This window comes from Sturnira hondurensis, unplaced genomic scaffold (genome assembly GCF_014824575.4).
Source record: "Sturnira hondurensis isolate 20B ecotype Veracruz unplaced genomic scaffold, ASM1482457v3 Scaffold0021143, whole genome shotgun sequence".
NCBI lineage: Eukaryota > Metazoa > Chordata > Mammalia > Chiroptera > Phyllostomidae > Sturnira > Sturnira hondurensis.
The window spans coordinates 7,463,269-7,489,773 of record NW_028093774.1 but is presented as its reverse complement, the minus strand read 5'-3'; the positions used below and the strand labels follow the sequence as shown (position 1 = coordinate 7,489,773).

The 26,505-nt window shown below is 54.1% G+C and overlaps 1 protein-coding gene across 3 annotated transcripts in view; it reads left to right on the top strand.

Annotated features, from left to right (window-relative positions):
• The first annotated feature begins 4,130 nt into the window (after positions 1-4,130).
• SLC24A4 (solute carrier family 24 member 4) overlaps positions 4,131-26,505 on the top strand; it is a 133,116-nt gene continuing 110,741 nt past the window's right edge. For all 3 annotated transcript variants that reach the window (XM_037031318.1, XM_037031317.1, XM_037031316.1), the window contains exons 1-2: positions 4,131-4,957; positions 6,826-6,933. In XM_037031318.1, the coding sequence (XP_036887213.1) occupies positions 4,828-4,957; positions 6,826-6,933 (238 nt within the window). In that variant the 5' untranslated portion in view covers positions 4,131-4,827. The remainder of the gene's footprint in view (positions 4,958-6,825; positions 6,934-26,505) is intronic.

The following is a 26,505-nucleotide window of genomic DNA, read 5'->3' as shown; positions in this document are numbered from 1 at the left end:
ACATTGATGTTTCTCTCCCTCTCTCCCTCCCTCCCTTCCTCTCTCTCTGAAAATAAAATATTAAAAAAAATACTTTCAGGTCCTGCTGGGTTCTGTCTGCAGGTCTCTGGTGGCCTTGACAGTGAAGGTGAACAAACACTTGGGGTGGTCCTGGGGTGACGGTGAGAGCAGGCACCACCTAACAGGGGCAGCCGTTCTCCATCCTTTTCACACTGTAGCCAAAATGCAGATGATTATCCGTTCCATTAGGACTTTATGTATTAAGCACCTACTGGGCTGGGGCACTTTATTCAGAGCTGCGGGTAAGACAAGTCCCTGACGCGGGAGGCAAGCGAAGAGACAGACACTCTCATTCATATCACAAATCCGCATGACATGGAGGGAGCGCTCTAAGGGAGATGCACGCCGGGGGCTTGGAAAAAAGCAGGATCAGCTGTGCTGGGGAGAGGGGAGGGGCAGGCAGAAAAGGCCCAGGAGCAAGGTTTGCTCTGCGATGGTCATCGTCAGGTGTCCACTGCAAAGGTCAGGTCTCAGCCAGCAGGGGAAGAACAGCATTTCCCAATTTCCTGGTGATTCGGTGGGACCACGGCACTGACTTGGCCGACGTGCAGTGTGCAGCGGTGAGCACATCGTTTCCGGCCAGAGGACTCAATGGCCAGTGCAGGTCCCTCCTCCCTCTGGGGGGTGGGGCGGGGAGGGGCCATGTTTGAGGCTGTGGCTGCTCCCAGGGTCCTGAGCATCTGCCCTCAACACACACTCTGGATAGACAAGTGCAGGGGAGGACATACTACTTTCCCTCCACCCACCTTAGGTTCATTGTCCGGGGCCCTGTGAGTTAGACCAACAAAAGACACGCTAACGAGAGAAAAACGAAGAGACGTTTATTAACATGTGCACCGTGCACACACATGGGAGCACCCAGTGATGAGCAACTCCCAGGGTTGGTGAGACCACGGCCGTACATGGCATCTTAACAAAAGAACAACGTGTCGTTTAGAGAAGCAAAAGAAAAAGACTGAACTCCTAGGGCAAATTGTGGGAAGGCAAATCTACGGGGAAACTCGGTAGATAAGGAGTCGTTTGAACAAGGTTTATTAGATTCCTCAGCTGCTGCCTCTGGGCTGATCAGGATCTGGAGTTGTCACCAGTGATGGACTCCTGTCCTTCCTGGTGGGGAGAGAAGGGGGGACGTCTCTACAAGTCTCTGTCCTGCTTGTTGGCAAATGGGGGAAGGGCAGAGCCTTTCTGGAAGGTGTTTCTTCTCATTTGCCTTCTGCTCAAAACAACCCCTACACCCAAGTGGCGTGGTCAGCTGCCCTTGAGGCAGATGTTTGCGGTTTTACTGTCACCTGGGCAGAACCTAGCCCAGCGAGGTCTCTGGACCAGTGGCATCAGCTTCACCTGGGAATGTGTTAGAAATACAGATTCTCAGGCCCCACCCTGGTGGGGGGGGGGCGGCTTGGCCATCTGAGCTTTTACAAGCCCCACCCGGGGATTCTGATGCGCCCTGGAGTTCAAGAATGGCTGCCCTGGCTGGTGCTGCCTGATCCAGGTATCCGGAAGGCAGAGCAGGGGGAATCAGAGTTATGGAGAAGGTCACTCCAGCAAACTTGAAAACACTGAGTAAGAAGATGAACTAAATGGTGAGGCTCTTCATGTCATAGAAATTTTTTTTTTTAAATTATTGTGCCCATTCCCGAGGCTGGGCCTTCCTCCCAAGACGGGGAAGACTGTCTGGCTGTGTGAACCGTCTCCTCCTGTCACATTAGTTGAAAATTCGGTCGCAGGAGGGATACTCCAAACCCAGTGCCCCTGAAGCCAGCCCTGGGGCCTAAGAGAAACCTAGGGCTGCATTTTCCATCTGCCCCATGGCCTTGCTGACTTAGAAACCGCTCCTGAATGCTTCGAATCCGAAAAGTACACAAAATCTGATTCTTCCGTCTGCTGGGGGAGTCACGGGAGCTTCCGCAGAGGCTGTCTGGGAATGGGCCCTGTTGAAATGAAGCAAAAAGTACAATTCCAAACAGATTGCTTTTAAACTGTCAAATAAAGGGCGTCCATTTGTGCCTGTGAAATTAGTGCAAGGATTCTGCGAGCTGAAAGCAGGTGACAGGTGTCAGAGCAAGGAAGTGTCCTATGAAAGGGCTAGCTAATGTTTAAAGACTCACTAGCTGACGGCCCCTTTAGCCTGTTTCAGACTCAAACATTTCCATTTCCAGCAGCCCCCGGCGAACTCCATAGAAAGGTTTTAACACCATTCTAAATTCTAACAACGAGAGGCCATTCTGTTCATTAGGGTTGCTTTCCTCCATGTGATGCTAACGCTGAATTTTGGACAGCTGACAACATTTTACCACTTTAACTCTGCCCTTGGCCTTCAACGCCATGCTAAGAGCCCTTGGCTAGCTTTCACGTGACTGACCTATGCCTCCTATTTGCTATTGATAAGGGCATCCTTGTGCAGCCGAGTCAGTGAGAAGAATATTCTGTGGAAGCATGAAAAGTGTCTTTTCTGTCAACAGCAGGCTTACTTGGTACACAGGTCACCCACGTGGAGGGCGAGCCTCTGCGGTGGGCCATCTCTGCGGACAACACAGAGCCCCGGGCCCTTCTCTTGCAGGGCCGACAATGCCAGCCTTTTCCCTTTCATTTTCTCCAGGGATTTCCACTGCAGTGAGTCTTGTGTTCGTGCCTTCAGTATCCTTGTGGGCACGGAAACAAGGATGCTGAAAATAATTAGTGAAACTTCTCCCTCCCCTGGCCCTTCAGGTCCCTCGTTCCTGTGCCACTGTGCCAAGACTAACACAAGCCAAATGACCCCTGCTTACCCAGCCCAGGAGGAACCAGCCAGAGGGGGGATGGGCTAGAGGCACTGGGACCAACTCGAAAGGGGCATGCTTGAATGTGCACACTAATCTCCAGGGGGCGTGTTGAAAAGGCACATTCTGACTCAGTTGGCTGGAAACCTTAGAGCCTGAATTTCTTGCAAGCGCCTGCTGCCGTGGCCCACATGGCGAGCGGGGAGGGGATAATGTGCACGCTGCCAAACCGTGGCTTTTAGAGCAGATGCTGCTCAACAGGCGTTTACCAAAAGGTCTGGCCCCACTTTGACTGTGGGTTCCTTGACAGCGGGGACTGGATCTTACACATTTTTTTTTTCCTTTGGTTGTTTTGTTTTGTTCTCTGGCTGGCACTTGGCCCAGGTCCCGCACACAGTGGGTGTGTATTTATTTAATTAAACAGAACTGGCTCTGCCCCGAACAGGATTTTCAGTGGACCTAACCCCCGCGCAGCCCCTGCCTATCCAGATGCCGGATGACGACGTGCCAGGGAAAGGGAGTCAGCGCTAGGACTGGAATCAAACCCTCTGGGCCGAGGCCCTTCTGCGAATGTCTCCACCACCTGCTAGTACCTGGATTACATCTCAGCTGCTGCTCCTCTAAAATTCTCCCTCCTGCCCCATTTTTAAAGGAGTTTCCACTAGAGAGCCGATCAGAGAGGAGGGAAACAAAACAAAACAAAACAAAAATCCGAAAGCCTTGCGAAGCGGCAAGGCTCCAGAACATCAAAAGCTCTCAATTCACAGCGGCGGGGCCGCAGAGCTCTCAGGTTTCTCTCTCTACGGTGTCTCCAGCGTCTGCGGGTCGGCCTTGCGCCCCCGCTGCCGGCTCCCGCTGCCCGCCCGCCTGAGAGAGCCCCGCAGGAGCAGGTCCCGGCGGGCACCGGAGCTCCTAGGCTTGCTGCAAGCCTGTTTGCTCTGCTCGAGCAATTAATCTGCTCGTGCAGCAAGCACCCCCGGAACGGGGTCGGGTCGCCCGGGGTTGGGGGGGGCGTGGGGAGCCTGGACAAATGCGACCCCTCCACGGTAACCCTGTTCTCAGGGTCCCCAAGGAGCCATAACCTGTTCCTCTCTGCTGCAGCCCGGGAGGGCTCTAGAGGAAGGGAGGACTCGGTTGGGCTCCACTGGGGAGGAGAGAGAGGGGAAAAGAGGAGGACGATTATATTGGGCAGTAGTTGCGCCTCCCGGGGGGAGGGAGGCGCGCACGGGCGAGTGCGTCTTAGAGGAGGAGTACACGTGCTGCTCGGACGGTGAGAGGCGGGCGGGAGGGCGGGAGGAGGAGAAGGGAGGCGTGAGCTGCAGGCGGGAGGCGCCACGGCCTCGCAGACGCAGGCACCAGCAGCCAGAGAGAAAGTTCCCGTGGAGAGCTCGCCCCCGGGAGGGCCGACGTTGAGGCTATCGTGGCGAGGGTCGCAGGCCCAGCGTGTCCAGCCTGCCTTACCCCTGCGCGCATTGGGGCCGCCCCGGCTCGGCTCCTCGCGAAGCTAGGGAGCGTCGCTGGCCCGCTGCCGCCGCCGCCAAACTTGGAGGAGGAGGATGCTGCGAGAGGGAGCGGCGGCACGGGGCGCGGGGGCGCACTGAGTGCTCCCCGCGGGCAGCCCCGGGCAAGGCAGCCACGGCTGCGGCCGCACGAGCCCGCCGAGCCTGAGCGACCAGGTAGCGGCCCCAGCGCGAAGACTGCGCCAGATCTGCAAGCCAGGGACGCCAGCGCCACCGTGCCGCCGTCGCCTCCTCGCCACGGAGCCGCGGTGCGCGGTGCGCGCACGCTAGGAGCGGGACTCTGAGCCACGGCCACGCCGCGCGCCCACACTTCCCCTCTCCGCGCTTCCCCGCCGACCTTCCCCGAGGGTCATGAAGCTTTGGTCCGGAGACTCCGGCCTCTGAGCGGCGCGTCGCCTGCTCCAGCCGTAGCGCCGCTCACCCACGGACAGCGCTCGGCCTCTGAGGTTCCCCGTCTTCACCCAGCGACGGCACCCAGGCGCTCCGGGATGGCGCTCCCAGGTTCTCTCCGGCCGCACAAAGTTCGCGGGAGGCGAGAGATGCTGCCGCAGCAAGTTGGCTTCGTGTGTGTTGTGCTGGCTCTGGTGTGCTGTGCGTCCGGCCTCTTTGGCAGCTTGGGTAGGTGCCGGCCGCCCCAGGAGTTGGTGGGTTTAGGCTGAGAAGCCGCGGGGCAGCTCCAAGATGTCTCCCGGTTCTTCCCCGTCCGGTGGGTCCCACGGGTTAGCCGGGCAGGTGGAGCACACCCGGGAGGGCAGATGTCGACACTCCGGGCTGTGGCGCGCGTTCCCCTGAGACGCGCGCGGCCCCTGGGGTCTCAGGACGCGGCTATAGGGCTGTGTTACCAAAACGAAGACCAGAACCCCTGGCCCCTTGATGCCACAGTTGTGTCTCTGGAGTGTGTTGGGGAGGGCAGCGCAGCGGGGGTCCAGATATGGATTCTCTTGATGTGGGGCGGATGAAACCTAATGGTCCGCTTTCCTATTCGGAGCGAAGAGGGTTGTGCGCCGCGCCCCTTCAAACCCGGTATTCAGAAGCTGTGAATTTCGTCTCCGCCCTCCTCTGGCCTCTACCGCTGTCCAAAGGGGCCCTGGGTGTCTTGAGGTGTCGTCGTCAAACCCTGGAAACGTTGGGGCGGTGTGTCCTCTCGGGAAGGTTGCTGCTTTGTTTCAGCATCGTGCTCTCAACTCTGAATCCCGAGGGTGCGAGAGCGCTGGTGTCTGGGGAAGGATCCACACTCCTTCACCCTAGAAGAGCCCCAGGGGGTTGAAAGTCGCCCAGAATATGCAAATCTGAGGTGGAGAGAAGGAGAAACTTACAAAGAATGTCTAGTTGGGGAGGGAGGCGGAATGTGAGCCCACGTGGAATCTTGGGAAGACGTTCACTTGGCTAACACTGCCATTTTTAATGGGGTGCCGTGGGCCCTTTGCTTTTGTTTTCCACACTTAAAAAAATGAGAGTAATGCGGGTGATTTAGCATCTTAGACCTGGAGATAAAGCGGCAGTGCCCTCCTGAGCAGGTAGAAGGGACGGTTTAGAGAGGTTTGTAAGTGAGAAGTAGGTAAAAATTAGATGGAACGTAATCACTCTTTTAAAATACTGCCTTTCAAAATCCAAACTTTGTGATTGAGGATGTGAGGTTAAAAACAGCGGCTGTTTCCAACAGAAAACCATAATGGTTACGTGAACGTCTTAATACCTGGTGTTTTGCAGTTGGGCGAGTCACTGTGTTTTTTTTTCCCCCTCAATTACACACCAGAAATAACAAAATACCTACAGGCTCTTAGATGTCAGCATTATAGAAGAAGTGTTATTACCCAGCTGAAGCAGCTTACGCATCGGGAGAGGTAAATGAATACTTTCACAGTGAGAATCACCTGTGTTTGCTGGCTCTGGAATGGCCTTTCGGAGTTTAACTCCATTCCGTGCCCACGGTCGCCCTCGTACCTCAGTTTGGCCCTGGGTTACCAGTGGGCTCAGCATCACTTGGGAGCTCGTTAGTGCCGAGTGCCAGGTCCCAGCCTAGACCTACTGAATTACAGTCTGCATTTTAACATGGTCCCCGCATCATTCGTGTGCACGTTCAAGGGCGAGACCCCATTGGTCTTCTCGCCCTGCTAGCTGGCTTACTATTTATCTGTAGGTCCTCCAGAGTGGGCACACCTGAGCCTCTTTACTGGGCGAGAACCTAATGGCCACTTAGCTGAACCTTTTGTTGCATCTGTGAGGGGCCAGGGACTGGGAGATCGTGACCAAGGTCAGCTCATGTGCTGACTGACCCACCTGGGACTAGACGCAATGAACTAGAGCTAGGAAACATTGCTGTAGGTGGTATTTATTGTGCTTCCAGCCATTGTCTCACTCCCTGAAGGTGGCTCCAACTCGTCAAAGGGAGCTGCTACTACAGTTGACACAGCTATGCAAGGTCGTTGTGAGAACGCAGGCGCCACCTTGACTCATTGGTGTCTGGGACTTGATTTCCAATCCAGGGCACAGACCTGCTTCTGCAAGCAGACATCTACCAGACACGTGGAGAAACAGAAAGCTGATGGCACCGGTGAACGGGACACAGACAGCCAAGAACTGCACAGACCCTGGTAAGAAACAGATTCTCCACCCTCTTCCTTCCCACCCACCCCACCCCGGGCATTTGTCTGGGCCTGGGGATGGGGGGTTACACCTAGAGCTGGGAAAAGTGTTTTATGAATGTAGGTGCGAGGGTAGCCATAAAGCATTTCAAGGTAATGTACACACATTAATCAGTTATGCTGCTAAGCAACTCAAGTACTTTCTTGATCCAACAACCAAAGAGGTCACATTCAAGAGTTTTAAATTTTCATCTGTCTCAGTGCTCCTGAGGCTCCGTGTTTCCCGCTCGCTGGATTTCATTGGCCTGAGTGTCTTTTTCTTTCCCTTTCTCTCACTGTGCCCATTTGCTGGAGCTCTGGGGGCAGCACACCCTGCTGCTCTGGCCAATGGCACTTGGAGGTGACCTGTCAGTAGGTCAGATGATGCCGGGGCAACTACAGGGGTGGGACCCTGGGGTGCTAGGCCCCTCTGCTGGAATGGGAGTTCCTGGGGTATTGCCCCAGCTTGGGGAGATGGATTCTGCTCACCCTGGTAGGCATTTCTGGTGTTCCTTCTAAGACTTCTGCGGGGGGCGGGGGGCAGTCAGAGGCTGTGGGGACCCAGAGAGGACACCCTGTCTGTCATCAGGCAGGTTTTGCTAAACAGGGGAAGATGATTCTCGGGAGAAGAGAGTATGCTCCTGGCAGGCATGGAGGTGAATGGAAACTGCCTGGACCTTGGGCTGGGCGGCCTGGACTTGATCTCTGGGGCCAGCGCTTGGTGGTCTTTGTGGGAAGGACCCAGTGGGGCGGTGTGTTCGGAAGCCCTTTGGGAACTATGAGGTTGTGTTACAGGGGGGCACCCCTTGGCTTTTCCTCCGCGTTGCCGGGTGAGTCGCATAACCTTTCTCGGTCTCTGCTTTCTTGCTGGCTCTGGGGTTGGAAGAAGCTGGTGGCAAGGCCCAGCGCGGGGCTGTGTGTAGGAGAAGATGGAGCAGGAGGGCAGAGGAGCAGGGGTGGAGGGAGTCGTCGCATGGCTGCATTTTACTGGTCAGGAAACATTGGGGGAAGACACATGAGTTGCTCACAGTCATGGAGCGTGTGAGCGGGGAAGCCAGCATCGGAGCCTAGGCCTGTGCGACTGAAGCCTTTGGTTCCGCATGTCCAGGACCTCCCTCAAAGCCTGTTTTCCACACCGTCCACTTCCCTTGTCTCCGACCCTTCCGAGAAGTACGTATGGGCACGGAGCATAGGCGAGTGCAGGCTTGCAGAGAAGCAGCTGGGATTCCCTTTGAACTCTGCACTCTCGCCTGCCCCGGTGATGCTCAGTAGCTGTATCGTCCCGTCACCTGACCGTCTGCAGCACACTTTCTCCCATCAGGCGGAATGGGGGGGAGGGGTGCCGGGCTGACTCGAGAACATGGGCCAGGCCATCCTGTAGCTCCAGGGACCTGAGATGCTAAGTTGGCACCATCCATGCAGGGAGCACTGAGCTAGTCTGTCAGGAGAATCGGGGTTCAGCATTTTCGACTGGTTTCTAGCTCACTGGCACCCTGGCCTTGGGCTGGCTGTGCCCTCCTCTCATGACTTGTCACATTGAGTCTGGGCACACTGGCTCAGGCAGGCCCGTTTCTCAGAGTCTCGCGCTCCCTGCTGTTTCCTGCACCTTCAGAGCGCTCTCTGACCAGAAATGACTCCTCCCACTGTGCAGCCTGCGGTCCTGTTGGAAGGAGACCTGGGCTTGTCCCCCCACGGGGAGGAAGAGGGAAGGAAACGGCCATCTCTGGAGCAGTAGTTAACATCTGCGTCATGCTTTGTGGCGACCGCGTCAGGAGTAGGCCCTGCTCATAGAAGGGATTCGGTAAATGTTGGCTGAATGATGGAATGAAAGTATATAGTGAATATTAGGCCCTTTCATTCTCACAGTGTTTCTGCAAAGGTGAGGAAGACAGGCTTAAGTTTAGTGACTTCTAAGCTCGCATGACTGGCAGGAGGATCCCTGGTGTTCTGGCTCCAGTGCACCCCCTACACGCTGCATCTGCCCCCCAACCCCGCCGCATGTGCCCCAACTGTTCCCCAGCCCATGTGGGCTGAGGCCTGACTTCCCTCCCAGCCCCTGGTCTCTGGGCTGGGAGAACCCCAGCCTCTGTCCTGTTTCACAGGCATGTGGACACACCTGCTATGTGTGTCCAGCCCTGGGGGGCAGCTGGTGGGGAGCATGAGCAAGGGTGAGAGGCAGCCCTTTGGTATCAAGTAGCTCACGTGGTGGGGAGAGGGCATGCGCTCTGGTGTCTCCTCCCCTGCTCAGAAGGTCACTGGTCCCATCACAGGGGCCCATCTAATGACCTCATCTAAACCAAATGACCTCCCTGAGGTCCCACCTCCAACTACCATCCCACTAGGGGGTTAGGGCTCCAACACGGGAATTTTGGGGAGGCACGAACCTTCAATCCATAGGAGGAACTGAGGAGTTCCCACGCATCTCTTGGTGGTGGCACCTGGAGTGTTTGAAGACAGCGGTGGGGCAAACCAGGCCTGCAGGTGACAAACACAGATGCCTGGCCCTGGCTCTGGCCCCAGCTCTCAAAATCAGAATCAGGGATGGGTGCGCTCTGTGGCCAGTTTTTGGAGCTTCTGGGAAACTTGCTTACATGCCTCCCCACCCCCGATCCCCCATGGCAGGCTCCTCCTTGTCACCGCAGTGTCCCCAGGCCTTCCCTGGACATCTAACCCAAAGTCGCCTCTGAGTCACTGTCTCTGTCGTGTCAGTTCTTTGCAGGGAAGAGTTCTGTCCATTGTTCTACGGCTGGTGCACCTCCCCCAAGTGAGAAGTGAAAGGCGAAGTTCTCATTTGCTTTTCCAGTATGGGCTTCAGTTTTTCCTTCCTTATGGAAGAGGTGGGTGGTAATTGAAGCCACCACATGAGCGTTGTTAGAATTAAACAAGTCAACACCCACCAAGTGCTAACACACATGTGTGCTCAGACCCCAGCTTTTGCTTTCATTCCTTTCCTACCTGCTTACCCAGGAGGTGATACGATGCTGGCGTCCAGTAGGGACTGGGAAAACCATGTGCCTGTCAAACCTGGCGAGGACGAGTGAAGAAGTCAACATCTTTCCAAACAGTGATTCTTGTGTTCAGGAGACCAGTGTCTTGTTCTGACTTTTTTTTAATCTTTTGAGGATTTTGGATGCTGGAGATGGCCAACCTTGTATAGCACTTGCTGCTAAAAAGAATTTGTTCTTTGGTGTTTTACATCCCCATTTTACCTGGGGTGGGCCTGGCTTCCCCCATTCTTACACTGCCTTTGCCCCCCGCACCTGAGATTGAATCAGGGGTCCCTCTTCCACTGTGTCACCTCCATTCGTTTGCATTTCTATCCTCTGCCCCCATGTTCAACAAGAAGCAGAGAGACTGTTGTCATGGGGGGTGGTTTGCTTTCCCTCGTTTGGTTTTTTACTTTTCAGATATGTCTTTTCGAGTGCCTGGTGGCTGTGTCTTAGCTTGGGCTGCAGTGGGAAATACCACAGACTGGGGGCGTGAACAACAGAAACGATGCATTTTCTCTCCCTTCTTGAGGCTGGAAGTCCGCGGTCGGGGCTCCAGAGTTTGAGTTGTGGTAGGAACTGTCTTTCTGGCTTGCACACTGGCGCCTTCTTTCTGTGTCCAAGTGGAGGGGAAGGCAAGAGCAGGGGTCTGGTGTCCCTTCTCCGAAGGCTGCTAATCCCAGCAGACCGGGGACCCACCCACATAACCTGCATGACCTTCTAAAGGCCTCATCTTCAAATGCCATTGCTTTGGGGTTAGGGCTTCAACATGAGGATTTGGGGGTGGGGCTTTGGTCTATCCCAGTGTCCATAAAAGAAGGGCTGGGAAAAGAGGGCTGGGGGAGGGGTTGCTTGAGAGGGAGCTGAAGACGAAGCTATTGGTTCCCAGAATTTCGGGAAGCCAGAGGAGTTGGAGGCAGGCTCTAGATGGAGGATCTTTTGTGGTCGGCTTCGTTCTGGTCTGACCAGGCTGTGCCAGGGCTGACGTAAAAGGCAGTGTGCGTGTGTAGAGGGGAGCGGAGACTAGTGAGGGCAGGTCCTGTGCATAGGAGTTGGCGGTGAGACGGGTAGGAGGGGAGAGAAGAGCATGGAGTAGGCACCCCCCTCAGCAGCGCGTCTCTGGACACCCCAGTGTGGGGAGCAGAGGTGCAGAAAGCAGGAGGAGGAGGAGGAGGGGACCCAGAGTGGCAAAAGGTACACCAGGACCCGTGGGCGTGGAGGTGAGGTGGTGCCGGCAACAAGACCGAAGGAAGGCCTGTGCAAGCGCTGCTTTGGCAGCCTTGGGAGACACGTCCCCCATCGAAGCAAACCCTGAGCTGGAAAAGCAGGAACTGACCTTGCTGCTGTTCACCTGGAGACAGTGGGATCACGGTTCAGTTACTGTCCCAGAAGGTAGAGGCAGGGCTCCCACCCTAAGGAGGGGGTATCCTGGGCAGGGCAGCCTCCAGAGAGCCAGGTGGCTTCTTGGGGAGAGTGTCACCAACCCCCATAGTGGTCTGTGGGGTAATGACAGACTGGCAAATGGAGGCTGGTGAATAGCAGCAGCCCATCGTCAATGGGATCCTCTGCTCTTTTCGGGACAGTGAGGATATTGTACCTTGGGTTGAGTGGCTTGACCAGCGATCTGGCTTCTAGTACTGGCTCTGCCAAGATCCTGCCTGGCATTTGGGGAATCCCTCCCTGCCTGCCTTCCTCCCACTCGGCTCCACAAAACGAGGTGGCACTGGGTAAGTACAGAATTTCCAGTGGCCAGAAGCTCCTGTACCAGCAAGCACCAGCTCTTCCTGGAGATGCAGCTTGACATGCTGAAGGCAGCTGTATGGGTCGGAGTCCTGGCTGCCCCTTCCTAGCTGACCATGTGACCTTGAGCAAGGTCAGGATCCCTTAAGCTTCGGGTTTTCTCTTTTACAAAGGGAGCGTAACAGCAGTTCCCACCTGTTAAGCCATGTGGCGTGTAGAAGCATTAAGGCGTGCGGAGCACACGAGAGCTGCTATCGACATGCCAATGGCTTACACCAGCTGTGTGCGGGGGTCGTTCTAAGTGCCTTCCACGCGTTCCTTTACTTGCTGCTCATTAACAAGCCCAGAGGCAGGTGCTGCTAGGGTCTCCATTTTGCAAGTGAGGAGAAGAAGACTGAGGAGATTCAGTAGCTGGTCCAAGATCACCCAGCCAGCAAGAAGCAGCAGGTGTGTGTGTTTTAACTAAGAGACTTTATTTTCTTTTTAAAGCAGTTTTAGGTTTACAGAAAAATTGAGCAGAAAATTCAGAGTTCCGACATTACTTCCCCCACCCCCAGTCCCTTCTATCATTAACATCCTGTCGGTGTGGTATTGATGTTGCAGTTGGCGGCCCAGTATTGATACATTATTAGTACTGAAGCCCAGAGTTTACATCAGGATTCACTCTTGTGTTGGCACATTGTATGAGCTTTGATAGGTGTATGATAACATGCGCTCACTGTTGTAACGTTGCACAGAATCATTTCACTGCCCTGAAGATCCCCTGTGGAGCCTTTTAATTTGAAGGTGAGCCGGTATCCTTACCTGTAATTTTTAATAAATGGGGTGGAAGATGAGGACACTGACCGCCTCTCCCACCCAGCCTCCGCCACTGCCTGGGCGCCCCTGTGAGAAACGGGGACTGTCTGTCCATTGCAGCAGCGAACATCCGTGTGGGCCTGCATCTTGGTGTGTTTCTAATACTGATTTGTTTGCAATCAAAGCTATTTTTTCCCTTTACCCAAACTATTGGGGCCATCTGCTAATGATCCCTCCTCCTTCCTGGGCCATCTGCTGCCCCCAACTTCCAGATGCTCCTCTCTTGACACAACGTGGGCCTCGCGCAGCCCAGAAAGCACCCACCCGGCTTCCCCGCGAACTTGGAGGAATGCTCCTCCCTGCAGTAAAAGTGGGAATTATTAAGCATTGCCATGTGTTGCCTTGGGTTGGAGAGATCCTGCCGTTCAACTCGACAGAAACATCAAATGCCTGAAAAGGTTTTTATTTGATTAAACATTATTGATGAGGCCATGGGGGGCATAGAATTTTACAACAAAAAAAAGTGTTGGAAGAATGTAATTTCTCCTGAAAGGCAGTGGCTGTCCCCCTGGGGAAAGAACAGAAAGTCACTGTGTAGCTGAGAGGCGAAGGAACTCTGCACAGTACGTGGTTCCCTTGCAGGCCCCCAAAGCAAAAGCGCTCAGCCTCCGGGCCTCCAGCTCCCTTTGCTGATGCAGCTCAGGGCGGGGCTGCCGCCTGGGTCTCTAGGTAATTGCCCGGGAAATGAAATGCAACATGCTGCTCTCAGTGTCTACTCCCCCGCACTGTGCTGGGTTCTGAAGCGGGAAGGGACCCTGTGCCTGCCGTGGGGGGAGTGCACGTCAGGTTGGGGTGCCCAGGCGGGGCTTGAATAACAGAGCCGCTATGGCAGATGCCCCTGGGGCTACGCTTTTCACCCGGTGCGCCACAACAATGTTTAAAACACGCAACACCTGACTATTTAGTCCGGGGCCCTGCCCTCTTTTCCCTGAGATTGTCAAATAAAAAAGTGGCAACAGCCAACACAATAGCTTTCTGGTGTGAATGAATCAAAATTATATCTATTTTTTGTCAGATCAACCAAAAATACATGTTTTGGGGTGCTGCAGAATTTTAGTGATGAGTTTATGGGTGCCATGAGATTTTAAAAAAAACGGAAAATTGCTACCCTGGAGGAAAGAGCTTGTGGTGCAGGGCGAGGAGGCCTCCCTGGAGGAGATGGCACCTTGAGCAGCGGGAGGTGGTGGACGAAGGACGTTCCAAGCAGCCGCCCAGCGCCTTGGGAAGGGCTCCCCGAGAAATCCGAGCAGCACCCCGACCTGGAGCAGCACTTAGTCGCGACTGCTTCATCGCGCTCATTGGCTGTCCCGGGAGAGAAAACAAACAGGGAAGATTGCCACACACAATAGTGAGTAATTAGGCTTTGGGGATTTAGCTCGGGAGTCAGTGCTCAACAGGGTATGGCTGGATCAGATTACTTTGTTGGTTTTGTGTGGCTGTGTGTGTGTTTTTTTAAGCAGAAGGAGTGGGGCTGGGAAATGGAGGAGTGCTGACCCAGGATGAAGTCAGCAGACTGGTGGACAGTGGTCCCACTAAGAAGTGGGGCAGGGCAGTCACCCCAGTTCACAGGCAGCGCCCGGCCCAGTGACGGCTCAGGGTTCTCCTGAGGGTGGTGTTTGCTGGCCCTTGCCTACTAGCCAGTCAGCTCCCGGAGGGCAGCAAGGTGCCCCTGGCCTCCTGGGCTCTAAGGCCCCGGCGGATTCCAGCATAAACGGTGGTGACTGGATGGACAGGTGCCCTCACACTCCCCTCAGGGAGCTGTGTCCCTGGCTGTCCCTTCTAGCCTGTGACCACGCCTTGGGACACCCAGGCTAGGAGGGATTAAGGGTTACAAGCTTCAAGAGTTAAGAACATGGACTCTGGGACCAGACTGCCTGGGTTCCAGTCCTGCCTCTGTCCTTGCTAGTTACTTGACCTTGAAGTAGTTACTTTACCTTCTAACCTCAGGGAAGGGGCAGGGTTTGTTTGGTTCACTGGCATACCCAAAATCTAGAACAGTGTATGTGCAGGGGCCCTTGCAGGACCTTCCTCAGGGCATTGTGAGCACTTAATGTGTTAATCCGAGCATGGTGCTAAAGGAGTGCCTGGCAAGGAGCAACGCTCTACGGGCTTTTGCTGCTGAAACAATCTCTGAAAGATGAGTTCAACTGTAACGTGACAGGCTCCGTGTCTGGAACTGGCCTCTGGTGAGGGTGAGTTGTGTGAAGTGCGGTACTTGCTGCATTTGAGTTAAAGTTAAAAAGGAATTTCTGGACTAGGTTTGCTTGTTATCAAGTCTTTGAGGACAAGAAACTGTTGATGTTTTATTTGACTGATGCTGAGACTGCCCAGACCACGCAGGCTGGGGTGTGTGTGTGTGTGTGTTGGTGCTTTCTAAATCTGGTCTTTCTGTCGGTGATGCGGGACCTGGTGAATGAGGTCTGGAATTTGGAGACCAGAGTTTGGGTTCTGGCCCTAACACAGGGTCTGCTTTTTTGTGATTGTTACTTGGGCTATTGGCTATCGGGAGCCCTAGTTTCCTGCCTGTGAAATGGGCACGATGGTGGTGATGATGTTTATCATACAGGCCTTTAAGGGTTAAGTGCAAAGTGCTGTGCAAATATCATTATTGTTTGCAAAGGGACAGATGCCTATCCCTTTGAAGAACATGCCTTCCTCGTGAAATGGAGAAAATCGGTTATTTGGGGCTTTGTGGAATCAATCATAAAACCACAAATAGGATTTGGCGAAAGCATTGTGCTTGGCTTGTGCACAGCAAAGGGCCTGTTGGTCTCTGGCGAGAACAGAAAGATGCAGATCATTTTAGATTGTCTTCCCAAATACCAGCTCCTAGGAACTCACCATCAGCTTATCTCATTTCACACTGTAAATGTCGGACTTTGGATTCCATCATATACGCCGAGTTTAGGGACCAGTTTTAGCAGGGCTCATCCCACACCAGCTGGCTCAGCCCTGTGCCTAAGGCATGTGCTTGTTAAAATAACTCTGCATATGAACCAATGACCCTAGTCAGGAGGCCTCCTGAAGCCGGTTCTCTGTGCTGGGATAGGAAGCCATTCGTGGGGTTATTACTTGGTTTCCGGACCAAGGCTGGCAGAGCAACCGCATCTGCTGGGCCTATAGGGAAAGTCAAATGAGCCTGCATGCAGACCCTGCATCCAGGGAGCTTTGAGTCTGGTCAAGAGGGTCAAAATCTGCAAAAAACTATAACACGGTGGGGTGGGGAGGGAGGGGTGTGTAACGTGCTGTATTGCTGGTGGTAAGAACAGAAGGGAACGGAGAAGTCCTAAATATCAGGATTGAGAAGAACGTCCCATCGAAGGGGGCACTGAGGAGGGAGACATGCGGCATTTGAAGGATAATGATGGCACAGACACTCCCTGGCGGAGCCTCGTGACAGTCCGGTAGGGGGGTTGTAGGGACAGTCTCCTAGCTGGAAATTGGCAGAGCTGGGATTTGAACTTGGGCAGCTTGGTCCCAGAGCCTGTGCTCTTTGAGGGAAGAAGAAGAAGGGTCCCGGGGCTGCTGGGTAAGCTTGGGGCACGAGGCGGGTGGGCGGGCCTGGAAGGCGAGGCGTCCTGCAATGAGCGAGTCTTGGACCAAGAGCCTTTTGGACCCCGCCCTGTGAGTGGCAGAGGCCGTGGATGGTTGCTGAGCGGCTCTGTGTCATAGGAAGGTGACTGCTGCCAGTGGGGGGGGGGGTGACTTCCACTGAGGTATGTGAGAGTTTTTAGCATGAACTTTATAAAGCCAAAAAAAAGTGAAGACAGAACAGTTGGGAGCTCCTGACTGAGGCCAAAGTGGTCAGGTGTTGGAGGTACGAGTTGAGAGGTGGGAGTTCCGGTTCTGAGTATAGGTAGGTGCAGGTGCGTCGTCCGTGACACCACCGTTCTCCAGGGTGGGGGCGGGGAAGCCCGCCTTCCTTCCTTTAGAGTTGGGCCCCTCTCTGGGGACCTTTGTCCAGGAAGAATCCTGCAGCAGTCCCAGTGGTTGGCTTCTGTCCTGAGGTTCCTAGGCCGAAGTGCAGATCAGACACTCCTGGGCGTTGTGGGTGGGCCACCAGCGGGGAGAATCCCTGTCCTCGGTGAGCCTGCAGGTCAGGGGAGAAGGTAGACTTCTAATCCCCGGGGGTGATCTGGAGTGACACGCTAGAGCCCTGAGTGGCAGGAAGGCAGCACGCGCCAAGCACGCGGCATTCAAGCTGTACTTCAGCGCAAGTGGGCATTTGCTGGGCGGGTGGGGAGTGAGCGGCCTTCCTGGCGGTGGGTGTGGCAACTGCAGAAACAGGGTGGGAAGAGAGAGCCTGACCAGATCGGGATGGTGGTGTTGTTTTCAGCTGGTCTTAGAGTGGGGTGCCTGGGCGGGCATGGTACGCCCTGTGGCTGCATCGTGCCCAGTGCTAGGCACGCCACTCCAGTGGCTAGGCCTCCGTCTGGCTGCTGTAGGCTTTTAGGAGCTGGGAAGATTGCTCTCACCTCTCCAGGAACTGCTTACCTTTCCACCCACGTGGGAGGCCTGTGGACACCTGCTGGGTGGGGGAGGGGAGGCCTGAAGGGGTGACAGAGATGCTGCCCTTGCCCTGTGAGAGGAGGGGGCACGGCTCACTATGATACCGGTGCGCCTTCGGCACATTGCCTGGCATGCAGGGATACCCCGCTCATTCCACTTTTTGTATCAGCAGGGCCTAATCCCTGCAGGATTTTGCAGAGGCACCAGTGCAGAGGCTTCTGCTTAAGCAGCATTCAGGCATTGAGACAATACCATAGGGAGGAGTTATGAAACAGAACATTGTGCGTGCACGCAAAAGATAGACTGTGGCTCTCTCTCCGGGGACGATCAGTGCCCAGATCCTCATCCTGGTTTCCTTCCTGCCTCCCTTCATCCTGCTGATGAGCAGGCCAGGGGATAGCGAGCGGAGCCTCATCCTGAGAGAGGATTCGTGTCATCACATGGGCACCAGGCAAAGTGGTGGCCGCCCAGCCTCCCTGTGTGGCCTGGGGGGGTCTTTGTGTCTTACCTTATTTGGAGAGGAAGAGCTAGGGCGGGTGACTGCGGTAAAGCTACATGGGATGCCCTCCACCGAATGAGCTTCTGTAAGACAGCTGATGACCGTGCCTGGCCCCACAGTGCGGACAAAGCACTGGGTGGGCACGTGGGTCATTCAGGACACAATTCACAAGCCGTGGATGACAGCCAGGAGCGGGAGTCCCTGCTCGGATGGGCCAGTCTGCAGCCTGGAGAAACTCAGGACCAGAAGGAGGAGGAAACTCCCCGGAGGCCCTCAGGAGTGTTGATAAAGGCGATTAATGGAGTGGATAGAATGACTTCCAAGCAAAGATTAGGGAAGCTAAATCGCTCTGGCTTATTAGCTAAGCCTCTGTGAAAGGGGCTGTGTGTGTGGACCGGGACTGGAGACGGGTTTGCACTGATTCTCCTGGTTGCGGGAGGCTGCACCGGGGGAGCCTTCAGGTGAGGGAGGGGCCGAGCCAGGGCACAGGGCCCTCGCCTGCCTCTTAAAGAACCCATGGCTTCTCAAACAGCCTCTCCAGGAAAATGGAGGGGCATCGCCTCACCTGGAGTATTTGATTGGACAGGACAAAGCGCTGAAGGGTTTATAAGAGGGGCCCTGTGCTGGCAAGCAGAGTAGATTGGCCGGGCATTGTATCTTTTCTCTAATTTCTGGGTAATTCTTCTACGGGCCTCAGAGGGGGAAAGCCCTGGAAAGAATTGCTTTCAGGTCCCTTTGGTCATCTAAACTGTGCTTGTTTTTCCTTTGCTGGCGCAGGTCCCAATGTGGTGTAGTGTGACCAGTAGCTAAGTGACTTGAGGGCTTTGGCGTTAGGGGGAGGAGTACAAAGCAGGGAGGGGACTGGCGTCCACCTTGCAGACCACACGCGCTGGGAGGGAGCGCCCAAGGAATGCTCAGCTTTGCCCAGTAAAATGAGAAGGACCTGGCGCAGGTCACGGCTCAGAGCCGGGCTGCCCCTTCTTCCCGCGCCCAGGCTCACCTCGGACCTTGTTGAGTGTAGAGGCCTGGGGCGGGGCCCTCGACGCTCTGCATTTCCAACAAGCTCCTGGTGGACTCAGTCTGCCTCTCTGGGGACTACGCTTTGAGAAGTGAGAGTGCAGAGTCTGTCTGACATGGGTTTGGGTCCCGGCCCTGCCAGTGAGCTGTGTGGCCTTGGGTAAATTGTTGGGTTGGCTATAAAGTTCGTTTGGTTTTTTCCATAAGACGGCTGTAGTAATGTGTAGTTGTCTTGAACTTCACTCAAAACAGCTTCGTTAGATTGCATTGTGACAGCTGTCACATCAGTGTGCATTTAAAAAAACTTACCAAAATGGGTGAATTTTTTGAGCAGTCATTTTATTGAAGATGGAAGAAAACATGTAATGTTTTCAGCATATTATGCTGTATTTTTTTTCCAAAAGAGGTAAAAATGCAACTGAAACACAAAAAGAGATTTGTGCAGGGTGTGGAGAAGGTGCTGTGACTGATCAGATGTGTGAAAGGTGGTTTGTGAAGTTTCCTGCTGGAGATTTCTCGCTGGACAATGCCCCATCGTTGGGTAAATCAGTTGAAGTCGGTAGTGATCAAATCAGGGCATTAATTGAAAACAATCAGTGTTATACCACATGGGAGATAGCCGACATACTCAAAATATCCAAATCAATAAACTTTTGGGTGAAAATGAAAACCATGTCATTTGTTTTACAGAAAAAAACCATACCAACTTTTTGGCCAACCCAGCACTTGGCCTCTCTGAGCCTCAGTTTTCCCCATCAGTGAAATGGGGTTTGTAGTACTCACCAGGCAGCAGTCTTGGCAGCATGAAATGAGGTCAAGCATGCCAGCTGCTTTGCCTACTGCTGTGACTGCCACACAGCCAGAGCTCGGTGACAGAAGGCTCGTGCTTAGTGGTTGGTCCAGCATTCCCCCAGTGGCTCCGAGGAGTTCTGGTCCACAGTGGGTCTGCTGCCCCATCACCTGCCATCTCCCCCTCTGCAAAGCTTTCATGGGAAACACGCAGGTCTGCCTCTAGTGGGCGCCGGTTGGGCCACAATAGCATGGTCAGGTTTTGAGACAGTCTGCCGTGAAAGTAAAGAAACATTTACACTTGAAAACCATTTTATTGTGGTAAAGCACACATAACAAAATTTGCTATGTTAACCATTTAAAAGTGAAGTGCCGCTGTGGTTCAGTGGCATTGAGTAGGTTCCCACTGTGTGCAGCCATCACCCCTGTCCGTCGCCAGGACTCACTGCATCTTGCTGAGATGAAACTCCAGCCCCGTGAAACAGTAACTCCTCACGGCCCCTGGTGAGCCCCAGTCTACTTTCTGTCTTTGTGAATTTGATGGCTCTCGGTCCTTCATGTAAATGGAAGCATCCAATATTTGTCTTTTTGTGACTGGCTCATTTCACTTAGCATAAAGTACTCAAGGTTTATTTATGTGCCCGAATGTCCTTCCTCTTTAAGGCCAAGCACTGTTTCATTGCATGGATAGACCACGTTTTGTTCTTTCATCAGTGGATACTTGTTTCCACCTTTTAACTATGGGAGCTACTGTTGCTATGAGCATGCGCTGCAAGTATCTGAGCCTTAAACACTTTTGAACCTGGGTCTTCCCAAGTATGTGGGGTGGGTGTATGGGTGGAGAAATGCCAAACAGTCCAACCCTCTATCCCACCACTGTGTGGCACAGTACCAGGGCCAATCTGGGACCTGTTGCTGAGGTTTTCAACCCTGGCTGGGCTTTAGACTTGCCCAGGGAGCTTTACAAAAAATACCCATGCAAGGGCCCCACCTGGACTGAATACATCAGAGTCTCTAAGGTCGGGACCTGGGCAGAGGCATTCTGAAAGCTCCCAGGTGGTGCCGGTGAGCAGCCAGGGTTGGGAGACCTGCAGAGGTTCACCCAGAGGCCGTGCAGAGCCCGGGTGGGAACTGAGGCCTGAAACCCAGGCTGCACCCTGCCGTGAGCTTCCTGTACCCCATCGGCTCCCACCCGGGAGTTCCTGTCACAGCCTGCAGGGCACAGGGTGGGAGAGTAGGGTACCTGAGAACAAGGATGACCTCGTGGCTGGCAGACCCTTGGCCTTGGGTTTCCATAAATCTAGCCCATGTTGACAAGTGTGGCTCTAAGTCCATCTCTGCTAGGGAGATCCTGTCTGCAAGAAGGGGGCCTGGCCAGGAGGCAGGCCATGCCCACATGAAACCACCCAGGGTGCCATTCGGTGGTTTCAGACCTGCCTTACCAAGTGTACAGGGCTCAGTGCAGACTAAGTGAAACCTTCCTGATTTGAGGACAGTTTCTGTTTATAGGAGCCAGTGAGAGCATCAGGCCAGTGGTTTCTCATCCAGGAAACTCACCACTGACCCCTCCTGTCACTTGATGGAGAGGCGGAATTTGGGTGGGGGATGCTGCCCCTCCCTGAGCCAGTTTTGCCTGGGCAGGACTTGACCTCAGGAGCTTTAGGGATCTGCTGTCCCCATGTAATTTACAGGGTCTGGCGGTCTCGCTGCCCAGTCTCACTTTGGTTTGATGTGTAGTCATGTGGAAAGACTTAAAGGCATTTAAATTATTATTTTGAAAGCATACTGTGGGCTCGAGAAAAGACGCCAAAGTTCTGTTTTCACTTCAAGGTAAGTCTTCTGACTTAGCAGGAGTGGAGGGTACGACCCTGGGGCCGTGGTGAGCCCGATGGCGTGTGCTGGGCCTCATCTGTCTGTTGGCCCCTGTTTCTCGTCTGCAGTCAGGCTGTAGGAGTTGCCTTTTGGGCACAGTCTGTGCCTTACGTTGTCCATAGTGCCCTGTGTCCTCTTTCCAGGAATAGTTGGCAGACAAGGTGAGAAACAGTCTGCAGACTTTTCAAATTCACCGTCACTCTCCACTTGATTGGCTAATCATCACCAAGTTTAGCCAAGCCCAAGGCCAGGCTTTCCCAGCCAGCTTCTCCCTGCCTCGCAGACGGATTGGGTTCTCCACTCATAGCTCTTCTGCCGCCTCTGGGGTTGAAGTCTGCTCAGCCTGTCTGCTCTTTCATTTATTTCCTCATTTGTTTATTCATCCAAGTCGTCCAAGAACCTCTGAGGCGGGTACCACGTTGCCAGATACAGATGAATCGAACCAAGGCTCACCCCAACATAACAGCCTGGGAGGGAAGAGGACGCGTGGATCCAGATATTGGCAGGGCATGCTGAGGGAAGTAACTCTGTTTCTGCCAAAAACATTTTTAAAAATCTTGAAAGCCAAATACAAATCTCTCTGTCTACTCCGTAAACTCACTCACTCGCTAAATAAACATTGCTAACTATTCACCACGTGCAGAATCCCACAGGCGGAGGGCTGCTCCGCCCCCAAGGATTCTGACTTACACTCCGACAGGGAAGTGAACCGTGCGGTTAAAATATTCTCCAGGGATAGAGGGACATTTAGGTCTTTGTACCTTCAGAGGCAGATGGAGCCATGTCGGGGCTCCGGGAAGGGGTCTTCATGCAGGAATTGGTGAAGGTACGGGCAGCCAGCCTCTGACCCTGTAGGTAGCGAGATCCACGTGGACCTGGGCCCCTGAGGCAGGTCTTCTGGGGGTGGCTTGTGTTACTGTTTGCACTTCCAGACCTTCACCTCCAGACCTTCCGGTTGGGTAGGGGCATGACTGGCATTTTAGGGTGTTCTATCCCTTGACCTTGGACATGGAAACTCAACTTACTTTGGCTATCAGCATAGGAGCAGAGCCGGCTTACACTGTGAGCAGAAGCATTCACAGCTAACGTGTGTTTATGCCAGCTCTGCTTCCCTTCCCTTTCCTGTGAGGATGGCTCATCTTTCTGCCTGGTGTCCAGAATGGGGACACAGGAGAAGCGACCCATGACTGCCAGCATGCGATGAGCATGAGGCCTGAATGTGCTGTATGCCACTGATGTCTCAGGGTCGTTTGTCACTGCACCATAACAGAGAGCCGACAGATGCATCTCAGAAGCAGAACTGTGTGGTTTGTTCATGTGTCAAGTGAAGGGGAGACTTGAGGAAGGGAGGGCATCCTGGAATCACGTGACAGCCAGCTTCTGTTGTCCAGCTGGAGCTTGGGTTTCTCTCTGGGAGTTGGGGAAGGCTTTGGGGATGAGGACTGATAAGGCACATGTTTTGGGAAGGTGACTCTGACCTCAGGGCAGAGGATGGAACTGGTTCGGAGATGTGCAGGGACCCACACAGCACGAGAGGAGGGCAGAGACTGGAGTGGAGAGAGGGTCCAATTTCAGACGCTGTGGTCAGATTGCAGGACAGGGCAGCTGCCTGCAGGTGAGTGAGGGAATGAGGCCCAGGGGCCAGGGAGGAGCCTTTGTCTCGCTGGAGCCTCCACAGGCAGGGACAACAAGGCTGACCTCGGTGCACCACCTGACCAGCTCTCCAAGTGACCGCGCACTGCCTGTTTCCAAGGCACTGGGTTGGCTGTGTGAAGACAGGTGTCTGGGGAGCCATGCCAGGCGCTGGGCGCACTTCAAGCTCCTTCTGGGCTTTGGAGCTTCCTAGAATTCAGCTGCGTAAAGTCTTACCAAGAAATGTACAGGCTCTTCAGCGGACCCGGACAGCAATCTCCTGCATGTTCCTGGGGAGCTTGGCCAGTGGAGTGAGGGGCCTTCATGTGAGACGTGCTCAATCCCATTCAGTGTCCCACCCTAGGCTCATTCCACCAGCTTGTGCTGGGATGTGCCAGGCCCTTCGAGGACCCAGAGGCTGGGATCCTGATGTGCTGCTTTGTGGCTTAAGACCACACTAATGGTAGGAGGCAGAGTCAGGAACATCGCTGCTGCCAGGTAAAATAGCAGGGATGCTTCCTCAAATTGGGTAGTGAGAGTCTTACTGTTTACGGTCTCCCCTCTATTGCTTTGGCTGCCAGGAAGCTCAAAAGTATGCTTTTTTTTTTCTTTTTTAATGTAATTATTCACTCCCTCTTTACTATTACTTTTCCACACTGTTACTTGGCTTTCAACTTTCCACTCAGATGTCAACCCTTCCTGGAAGCATTTGTGGTGTGAAAACACTTTTAAAGAAACGAATATAAGTGCTGGGCGTTTGGGACATTGCCCTGTGCCGCGACATCTGACTGGGAAGGCGTGTGCTCCTCTCATTCAGAGGAGTGGTTGGGATGCCAGAGCCTCTTTCGAAACCCTGACTTCATTGCAGACAAGGCTGCAGGCCCAGGGCGGGAACGGCTGCTCGGGAGCTAAGCCGATCTGTCGGAAGGAGCCAGGCACGCAGCATCAGCTGCTCTGGGGTTTGAATCCTGGCTTCCCCCTGTACGAGGTATGTGAGCTCCAGTGGGTTTTAACCTCCTTGAGCCGTGGTTTCCTTGTTTATGAGATGGAGACCCCCCTAGCTCTGCAGGTTGGATGAGCTGAGGCCTCAGAAGCCCTCGGCACAGAGCCTGGCACCGAAACACTGTCAGTAGCGTTTTTATCACGACGAGGGCTCCAAGTCAGGGCTCAGCACACTCTCTGCTGCGGGACCCCTGCGTTGTGGGCTGGGCCTGTGAAGGTGCAGGTGTGGCGTTGTTGCCATCAGTCCGGTTGACCCTGGACCGTAGTGTGCGGACTGCTGCTCTAGGCCGTGAGGCGGGTTGGCAGTTTCCTGATTCCAGGTCCATGGGCTCCTTGCTCTGAACGCCTCCCCCACCCGCCCTGCCCCGCCCCACCGTGGAGACTGCACAGTAATTACTTTCATCTGGTGCATCTCAATTTTCGATTTGGGTTTTTTCCCTGAGATTCACACTAAGGCAACTGTTTCATCTGGAGATCCGAAACTGGACTAGCATGCCCACGTGTTTCCTTCTGATGTGTGTGGGGCAAATCCTTTTGAAGTGCCCTGTCCTAGGGGCCTCCTGTGGTGAAGGCTCTTGGAGCCCAGGGCCACCAAGGCCTGGAGCCAGGCTCCTGAGCACATAGGATCATCATTACTGAGAATGTCACCAGCGGGAAACCGGACTTTGCTGAAGGGGTAGCAGCGGCCCCTGGCTCGTGCTCTGGAGGCTCCAGCCCTCAGCGAGGCAGCGAATCCTGCTGCTGGAGCCTCACAGAACAAAAGGGGAATCAGGGCTGCCCCCACGTCCAGGGAAGAAGGCTGATGTAAGGGTGGCTGTGAATTCCAGCCCCCGCCGTGCAGGTTTTCAATGTGCTAAATAGGAAAAGCAATTGGAAGACGTTTGTAGACTGTAGAAGGCATACTCATTTTGGGGTTTGTCCTTATTATTTATTTTTTTAAGTCCTCATCTGATGATATGCTTACTGACTTTTTTTTTTAGAGAGACAGGAAGGGAGGGGGAGGGATGGAGGGAGGGTGAGAGGAACATCAATCAGTTGCCTTCTGTAAGTTCCCCTACCAGGAATTGAACCCACAGCCTTTTGGTGGACAGGACGGTGCTCCAACCAACTGAGCCACTCGGCTGCACGTTCATTTTTAGTTTTTTTAAAATTACCCTTTTTGCCCTGGCTGGTATAGCTCGGTGGATTGAGCACGGGCCTGCGAACCACACGATCGCAGTTCAATTCCCAGTCAGGGCACATGCCTGGGTTGCAGGCCAGGTCCCCAGTAGGGGTATATGAGAGGCAACCATGCATTGATGTTTCTCTCCCTCTCTCCTTCCCTTCCCCTCTAAAGATAAATAAATAAAATATTTTTAAAAATTACCCTTTTTATTTTGAGATAATTGTAGTGTTACACACAGTTTTGAGAAACAACAGTACAGGGAGATCCCATGTATCCTTTATCGACCCCAACTCCATGCAACTATTTTGAAAAGCTGTGGCATGATATCGGAACCAGGATGTCAATACTGATAGAGTCAAGATACAGGGGTCCCCTGTGTTGCTGGGTTTGAGGGTGTGCCGCTGCCCCGGTCCAATGGGGCACACAGTCATCACTTAGCCTGGAAGACATTCGGCCAAAAGGAGTCACCGAGGGCTGATCCAGGAGCAGAGATGTGCCCAGGCTCAGGAGGAAGCACCTGTATAAGCAACCATTGCAGGCTTCTGAATGTGCCGGACCCTATCGAAGCCCCGGTATCTGAAAAGACAGGTAGATGCAGGGTGACCGAACTGACCTCCCCACCTGCATGACCACGTGCCATTACGTTTTCAGGAGCTGCTGACCGTGGTGAGGGAGAGCCCTCTGCTCCTCGCACCCTTGCTACCAGGTTGTACAGAAAGCAAGCTGCCAGTTAAATGTGCCACGCCAGGTGGACAGTGCGATCTCTCAGCCTGTCCACAGGTCTCGAATGACCTTGCTTTCCTCCGGGACAGCCCATGTCTCACACCCATGTGCTAAGGACCAAGTCACTAGGTCACCAGGAAACCCAGCTCACTGTGCCTATGAGCAGTGTCCTGGATGCTGGTGGGAAGTGGAGGCAGCTAAGAACTTTGGAGTTTGGCCAATCATCATACTAAGTTATCACCCCAGGTGGGAATTCTTGATTGGGGTAACTGACCTCCCCTAGAATTGAGCTGAACCCCCCCCCACTCCCAACCCCCACTGTCTGTGCTGAAAGCTCAGAGTAATCACAGGGACCCTAAAAGGGGCCAGGACAGGCTGGGCTTTGGAGAACCATATCTCACCTGAGCTGCAGGACTCCGGTGATTTTGTTTTCAACTGCTGTTTCCCTGTCCATGAAATGGGGGTAACTAGACTCCCCCAGAGGGTAGCTGTGAAAGCTTAATAAACGCTAGCTGCTGCTGTGTTACGTGGGAAAAAATGCTTGGCTTTCTTCCTCTTCTGGTATGAGTCCGATGGGGGCCCATCGGAGTCATTCTTAGGTGCCACTTCCCTTACTGGAAAGTCAGTGGCTTAGTTGCAGCGGGAGTGAGAACGGCGAGTGTCGGGGTTCACAGGAAGGGGGAAGGGAGCTCACGTCTGAGCTCCTGCTATTTGAGCAGCACTGTTGCAGGTGAAAACAAACAAGAGTC